At 43.0% G+C, this 7,577-nt stretch overlaps 2 protein-coding genes and 1 pseudogene across 4 annotated transcripts; all 3 read right to left on the bottom strand.

Moving 5' to 3' along the window:
- Positions 1-542: 542 nt before the first annotated feature.
- LOC124667010 (auxin-responsive protein SAUR36-like) lies at positions 543-7,521 on the bottom strand. Of its 3 annotated transcripts, none has more exons than XM_047204346.1 (3): positions 7,452-7,521; positions 3,581-3,638; positions 543-1,184 (listed from the first exon to the last, which is right to left on the bottom strand). In XM_047204346.1, the coding sequence occupies exon 3, from the start codon at positions 1,088-1,090 to the stop codon at positions 665-667; it is 426 nt and encodes a 141-aa protein (XP_047060302.1). In that variant the 5' UTR covers positions 1,091-1,184; positions 3,581-3,638; positions 7,452-7,521; the 3' UTR covers positions 543-664. The 3 variants fall into 3 exon arrangements, with proteins under 3 accessions (XP_047060302.1, XP_047060300.1, XP_047060301.1); XM_047204344.1 differs by having other exon boundaries at positions 543-1,105; XM_047204345.1 differs by having other exon boundaries at positions 543-1,105; positions 7,433-7,510.
- Positions 4,362-4,831, bottom strand: LOC124667012 (auxin-responsive protein SAUR36-like). Its single transcript, XM_047204347.1, has one exon. The coding sequence runs from the start codon at positions 4,829-4,831 to the stop codon at positions 4,397-4,399; it is 435 nt and encodes a 144-aa protein (XP_047060303.1). The 3' UTR covers positions 4,362-4,396.
- Positions 5,920-6,327, bottom strand: LOC124662698 (annotated as a pseudogene).
- Positions 7,522-7,577: the final 56 nt, after the last annotated feature.

The raw sequence follows: 7,577 nt of genomic DNA, 5'->3' as shown, positions 1-7,577 counted from the left end.
CGAACCGTTTTTCTTTTTAGTTATTATAGGAGGGGATAATTTGGAAAACCTTCTCATGAAATTAACATTTATGACAGTACATAATTTGTTTTTACAACCTAAACAAACCTGCAGAGCAATAGTAAATCTAGGCTAGTAAAAAGCTCAAGACGTTGCGGGAAACGGCCCTGTAAGCCCCATGTTCCTGAGATGCAAATATGTTGCCGCGTTCTCGTCTGATGCTAAGGGTGCGGTGTGGCAAAGCTCCAATTGTACAGAATTACCTCCTCTGACTCGCAATTCCAAAGCCCTGGAGCTGCTTCAAAAGAGGAAATGGACAAGTCATTTTTTCATGTGTTACTTGTATTCCCGTGTAGAAGCACATCACAGTATGATACTCAGCATCACAAGATTTTCTCAGATATAAGAGCAACATACTCAGGCAGCTCAAATGTCAGCATTTTACAGCACCTTAAGACGAGAATTCAGAGACATCTGACAAGGTAGCCAGGAGAGACATGTAATGAAAAGTTGAGCTCAGTAGCTCCACCGCTTAATCCAGGGAAAGCTGAGATCAGAAACCAATGGAAAAGACTGAAACATATTTGTTCCATTTACTATCTGCCACATGAAAATATTTACATCGTGCCTAAGTAAACAAAAAGGCTAAGCAGCCAGCCTATCTTCAGAAGCTATAAACAGCAACTTGCTGACTAAGTTCCATGGGTGGAGCCAAGCCATTTCCTTGGTGGCAAGAACTCACTACAGAGCTCAGGAAGGCCCTCTCGACCTCTTCTGATGCATTTCTTCTGAGCAAGCACATGACATACTCCATCTCTGCAGCATCACAAGGCAAAGTGATCCTTCCATCGCTTCCAAAGCCAAACTCCTCCTGAGACATCCTCAGGAGCTCGGCAAAGATGGTCGTGCGAAGGTATGCCAATGGGACCTTGAACCGCCTTCCATCTGCAGAGTACATGACGCAGTGGCCCTTCGGTGCCACAGATGTGCAGCACTCATCTGCTGCCACCAAATTAAGCCTCTTCCTCCTGAGGTCAGCCATCCTCTCCCACTTCCTTGCCATCTGAGCAAATTTCTTGGTACTGATCATGGTTGCTTCTTCCTTCTTTGCTCAAAGGTTAAAGAATTTTGTATCAGGTAGTGTGCAGCTAGCTGTGGTGTTTAGGTTGTGAGGAGGCGATGAACTGATGAAGCACATGTGTTAGGATTATGGATTTATAGGTGAGCGGAAAGAGAAGAATGCAGCTAGCAAGGGACAATGCCATGAGCTCAGAACATGGAATGCTGCATGGACAAGAAATGCGATATTAATAAAGTTTCTTTGGGGCCATCCAATAGTAACAGTATATGCTTGGACATCATAACATGCTGCCATACTTGCCTGTTCTAGTATCTAAGCTAAGAGGCATATGACTCATGAGGACTGAATGCAGGTTGTGTAGTGAAATTGATAGATATATAGCAATATTTTGATGCCTGTATATCGCAATGTAATGCCATACTGACCTGTTTCCGTGTCTAAGCTGAGAGGCACATGTCACATGACGACTTTGCCTTGATATATAGATATATAATCGAAGAGTTGTTCATACTTCATACCCATAATACATTGTTGATGAACTACCAGATTAAATTTCTTGAGTGGTCCAATCAACTTGCTTGACAGGTTCATGTCATGTCTTCAGTGGGCGGTATGTTTGATTAGGACAATCTCATGTGGGTATGTTACCCATATGGACCAACAAGACTGTAACTAGCTCATGATGAACAGTGTTAAATGAAAAGAGAGCAGTTCTATTCGACCATATTATTAGCTCAAACTGGAGAAAGCAATACCAGTTATGCATGGGTACTTCAAATGCAAACTTTAGCTGTGCCGATTACGATCTGATTGAGCTCCACGCCCATCTAGGTTTTTCATCTTTCACTAGTGTTTGTCATTATTCCCATGCATGGCTCTAGCTTAAAACCATAATCATCTGTTTTTAAAATTCGCTAACATTTTTGAAAATGTGAATTCAGTTCAGTTAAGTAGACATCTGAAGCTTCGCAAAGCCCGACAAGCAAAATATGCTGATATGAAGATACGAAAGATTGACTTTTCCATGGGGGAAATGTCGATAACTGAATAAATAAGATCAGAAAACTACTACATTTGCTTTTATTCCTCTAATCATGATAATTTACATCTAAATGGACCAAGATATACACCTCTAAATACAAACAGCAAATTTCTGATTTAGTCCCATTGACGTTTTGTGGCAAGGGCTCACTATGGAGCTCAAGAATGCCCTCTCAACCTCTTCCCAGGCCTCTCTTCTAAGCAAATAAATCAAATACTCCATCGCAGAAGCATCACAAGGCAAGCCGAATTCCTCCTGAGACATCCTTAGGAGCTCGACGAATACCCTCGTGTGGAGATACACCAATGGGACCTCGAACCGTGTTCCATTGGCGCTATAGATCACACAGTGGCCCTTATCTGCCATAGAAGCCGTGCTGCAGCACCCGTTAGTGCCTGAAGTTTGCCGGCCACCAACGGCCACCATCCTCTGGCACTTCTTGGCCAAGTGAGCAAGCTTCTTCGAACTGATCATGGTTCTCTTGTATTCTTGGCTAAAATGCACTTCAACCAAAGGTGTGATGCTGATGCTTAGATTGCTATGTTTTTGCATATGTCAGTGTGCTTGGAAGATTAGCGATTTATAGATAAAGGAAGAGAGCTAGTGCAAGGGGTAAGTGTAGCTGCCAATGTGGGTGATGTCCAGGAGACAAGGCCATGAGTGTTGTCATGCATGCCACTCTTGCAAGTTGGCAACTGTTTTAATTTTGAACAAATTTTGATGGGACTGACTGTTCGGCATGTGACGGAGCCGATGCAACTCTTGCAAGATTGCTGATGTACTGTAGTCCCTACTCATGGAGTGGTTTGAGTATTAGCATCATGCACCTGCACAAGCACAAACCCTCCATTTGGCCATGTCCCCTATGTGCCGTGGCATCCAAGAACCAGAGCCCGTGGCCTGTGTGAATTTCCCCTTCCTTGACTCCTTCCTAATCATATCAGTTTTAAATTCAGGCAACTTGCTGCAATATCTTTTTTTGTAGCCAGTTTAATTTCTGGCATGACATGTGATTCTTTTGTTCAATCCATATTTCCTGACCTACCATTTTGCTGTGGGCTTGACAGGTTCCAACTCTAAGTCGAGATAGTGATGTCATCAATATATGATGGGATACTTCGAAACAGATTCAAATTATAGGATCTATATTGGCTATATACTATTAGGATTCTTTCTTACAAGAAAACATAAATCAAGATTTTAGAAGGATAAATCACTGTTTCTGACCTATTCGGCATATCAAAGAGTTTAGATTAGTGTAAAGCCTTCAGTTCAGTGTGGAGGCCAGATGCCCTAAGAGAACACTGACTAGAAGGAACCCATATTAAAATGCAGTCACAGTTCACAACATATCCTTCTTTACCTCTTTAGAATGTTGTATGCAGTCAGGCCATTAAGCATATGTGCCAATCTAGCATACACTGTAAGGTATTATAGCTTTCATAGGTAAAACTTACATGCATTGTAGGGCAACTTCCAGCCTCCTCTCTCCAATTTGACTAAGGAGAAATGAACCTGCATTGTAATTTCAGAAAGAAGTGCTCAATTTTAATTGATGTAACACGAAAAATCCATAAAATATAAGAATTCCATCTAGGGTAAAAGTCTGGCCTGGTACCAATTACCAAATAAATTTGAACCCTGCATAATACTAGAAGCAGTTTCCTCAACCTAAAATCCATGTATGTGCTCTGCAGTTCTGGACACCGGAAGTCAATTTTAAACCTTCTCGTGCTACTACCAATGACCAATTATAGGGCCTTCTCGATCTGGGATTCTTCACCTGAGTGTGGTGTGTGGAGGAGGTGTTCAAGGGCAATGCGCTGCCACACGGAAGCCGCACACGATCCTATCGGCAACCACCAGCTAGCAGACAACCCGAGAGACGCGACCAACTCACAGATCCATCACATGAGAAACGGAGACTCATAAGCGCCGGCGGCCATCTTTCAGGCGGAGCAAGCAATTTGACTGCACCACCATGAGCTAAGCGGTAATGCAGGGTTACCCGAATGCCATGTTGCAAAAACACTAGGACTGATTTGATATGATACTGTGTTACTCTCCTCACTCCTGGTGGACATGCATCATATAAGATAACAGTAGGGCCTCATCTGCAAAAGTTCATAAAGCACTGGACCAGCAAGCCGTTCAGTTTCAATTTGATCGCTCTAGACCAATTCAAAAAACCGAAACATGTTTGTTCCATTTACTATCTGCAACATGAAATTACTTACATCATGTCTAAGTAGACAAAAAGGCAATGTCTACCTTCAGAAGCTAGAAACAGCAACTTGCTGCCTAAGTTCCATGGGTCGAGCCAAGCCATTTCCTTGGTGGCAAGGACTCACTACAGAGCTCAGGAAAGCCCACTCGACCTCTTTCGATGCATTTCTTCTAAGCAAGCACATGACATACTCCATCTCTGCAGCATCACAAAGCAATGTGATCCTTCCATCGCTTCCGAAGCCTAACTCCTCCTGAGACATCCTCAGGAGCTCGACAAAAATGGTCGTGCCCAGGTACGCCAATGGAACCTTGAAGCGCCTCCTATCTGCAGAGTATATGACGCAGTGGCCCTCCGGTGCCACAGACGGGCAGCACTCATCGTCTTGTTTTGCTGCCATCAAGGCAAGCCTCTTCCTTCCGAGGTGAGCCATTTTCTCCCACTTCTTTGCCATTTGAGCAAATTTCTTGGTACTGAGCATGGTTGTTTCTTCCTTCTTCGCTGAAAAGAGAACTTCGTATCGCTTAGTGGGCAGCTCTCTGTAGTGGGCTGTGAGAAGGTGATGAACTGATGAAGTTGATGTGATACTATTATGGATTTATAGGTGAGGGGGAAAAGAAGAATGCAGCTAGCAAGGGACATGGCCATGAGCTTGGAACATGCAATGCTGCAAGGACAAGCAATGTGACATTCATTACATTTCTCATTTCCGTGGGGCCATCCAATAGTAGAAGTATTGTTGGTGCTTGGACATCACAGTGTGCTCCATACTTGCTTGTTCTAGTACCTAAGCTAAGAGGCATATGACTCATGAGGACTGAATGCAAGTTTAGTGAAATTATTTGACATAATATAGCAATATTTTGGTGCCTGCATATTGCAATGTGATGCCATACTGACCCGTTTCCATGTCTAAGCTTAGAGGCATATGTCACATGATGACTACATGCAAGTTGTGCCTTGAGATATAGATATATAATAGGACGGTTGTTCATACTACATTGTTGATGAATTACCAGATTAAATTTCCTGAGTGGTCCAATCAACTTGGTTGACAAGTTCATGTCAAGTGTTCAGTAGACGGTATGTTTGATTAGTACAATCTCATGTGGGTATGTGACCCATATGGACCAATACAACTTTAACTAGCTAATAATCAATCAATAATATTACATGAAAAGAGAGCAGTTCTACTGGACCATATTCTTAGCTCAAACTGGACAAAGAAACACCAATGCAAACTTTAGTTGTGCAAATGATATGACTGAGCTCTACACCCATTTAGATTTTTCATCTTTCACTAGTGTTTATGATGCCCATACATGGCTCTAGCTTAAAACCATAGTTGTCTATTTTTAACATTTGCAAACATGTTTGAAAATGTGAATTCAGTTCAATTAACCTTCGCAAGGCCTGACAAGCAAAACATGCTGATGCGAAGAATCAAAAGGTTGACTTTCCCGTGGGAAAAATGTCGATAACTGATTAAATAAGATCAGAAAACTACTATGTTTGTTTAGATTCCTGTAATCCTGATAATTTACATCTAAATGGCCAAAATATACACCTCTAGATACAAACAGAAAATTGCTGATTTAATCCCATTGATGTTTTGTGGCAAGGGCTCACTATGGAGCTCAAGAATGCCCTCTCAACCTCTTTCGAGGCCTCTCTTCTAAGCAGATAAATCAAATACTCCATCGCAGAAGCATCACAAGGCAATGTGATTTTGCCATAGCTTGTAAAGCCAAATTCCTCTTGAGACATCCTTAGGAGCTCGACGAATACCCTCGTGCGAAGATACACCAATGGGACCTCGAACCGTGTTCCATCGGCGCTATAGATCACACAGTGGCCCTTATCTGCCATGGAAGCCGTCCTGCAGCACCCGTTAGTGCCTCAAGTTTGTCGGTCACCAGCAGCCACCATCCTCTGTCACTTCTTGGCCAAGTGAGCAAGCTTCTTTGAACTGATCATGGTTCTCTTGTATTCTTGGCTAAAATGCACTTCCACCAAGGTGTAATGCTGATGTTTAGGTTGCTATGTTTTTGCGAATGAAGTGAGTGTGCTGGGCAGGTCACGGATTTATAGTTGAAGGAAGAGAGCTAGCGCAAGTGTCGAGTGTAGATATCAATCATGGGCTGTGCGCAGGAGACAAGGCCACAAGTTTTGTCAGGCCACTTATGCAAGTTGGCGACAGTGTGATTTTTGATGGGGCCGATTATGAGCAAGTGCAACTGGTTGGATGATTGGTTATATACTGTAGTACTGACTTGTGGACTAGTTACAGTTTTTAAGCATCATACACATGGACCAGCACTCCATTTGGCCATGTCTCCTATGTGCTGCGGAATTCAGCGACCATAGCCCACGGCTCGTGTAAATCTCCATATCATTGTTGGGTTGACCATATTGTTTTTAAATTCAGGCAACCTGTTGCAATTATAGATATTTCTTCGCGGCTTCATTTCCAGCATGACATGTGATTCTTTATTCAATCTATGCTTCCTTGTCTGCCTTATCGTTGCGGGCATTGCCTCGTTTCATCTTTTAAGTAAGATAGCTAAATCATCAATATGCATAAACATGCGGTCAGAATTCACAAGAATATCCTTCTTCTTGTGAAGGTGTGTGCCAGTCATACCACGAAGCATATTAAGCATATGAGGAAACCAAGCATACCTCTAGTAGTTTTCAGAGATAATAGAACCTTATATCTGTTCTAGGGTAAGTTCCAGCTTTAGGCAGATTGTAAAGTGTTGCAATCTCATGTCAAATACCTCAGTGGCAATTATCGGAAAGATTCTACGATGGATGGGGCCTAAGTTAAGCTGGTGTAATACACCAAATCAGTAAGACATCTCTAGCAGACATCTCTCGCCACTATGGCCGATGCCGGAGCCGGGCGGCACCAAAAAAGTGATTTCAGAATCTGCTAAGTCTAGGCTCGGTACCGAATACAGACCAACGAATAGGATCTTGGCAATATCTTCCTCAGCACAAAATGCACGGATGTACTTATGTGAATAAATATTGAAAAGTAATTCGATTGTTTCTGTACAGCTTAGAGGGTCTACTCTACTCGATCTGGGATTCTTCACCTGAATGCGGTGTTCCGAGGAGGAGCTTGATCGAGCCGACGCCCTGCTCTTGCGCTCGCGAACGGACGCCGTCGCCGCAACCGGACAGCGCGCAGGCGCAGCGAACTCACGACCTAGCGCATGAGG

Source organism: Lolium rigidum, chromosome 6, assembly GCF_022539505.1.
Source record: "Lolium rigidum isolate FL_2022 chromosome 6, APGP_CSIRO_Lrig_0.1, whole genome shotgun sequence".
In the NCBI taxonomy this organism is placed as follows: domain Eukaryota; kingdom Viridiplantae; phylum Streptophyta; class Magnoliopsida; order Poales; family Poaceae; genus Lolium; species Lolium rigidum.
Note: the sequence above shows the minus strand (reverse complement) of the source record. Positions and strands in the feature narration are given on the sequence as shown.

Bases quoted from the DNA above. Each gene is read 5' to 3' on its own strand.
- LOC124667012 (XM_047204347.1), bottom strand. From the start codon at position 4,831: ATGCTCAGTACCAAGAAATTTGCTCAAATGGCAAAGAAGTGGGAGAAA.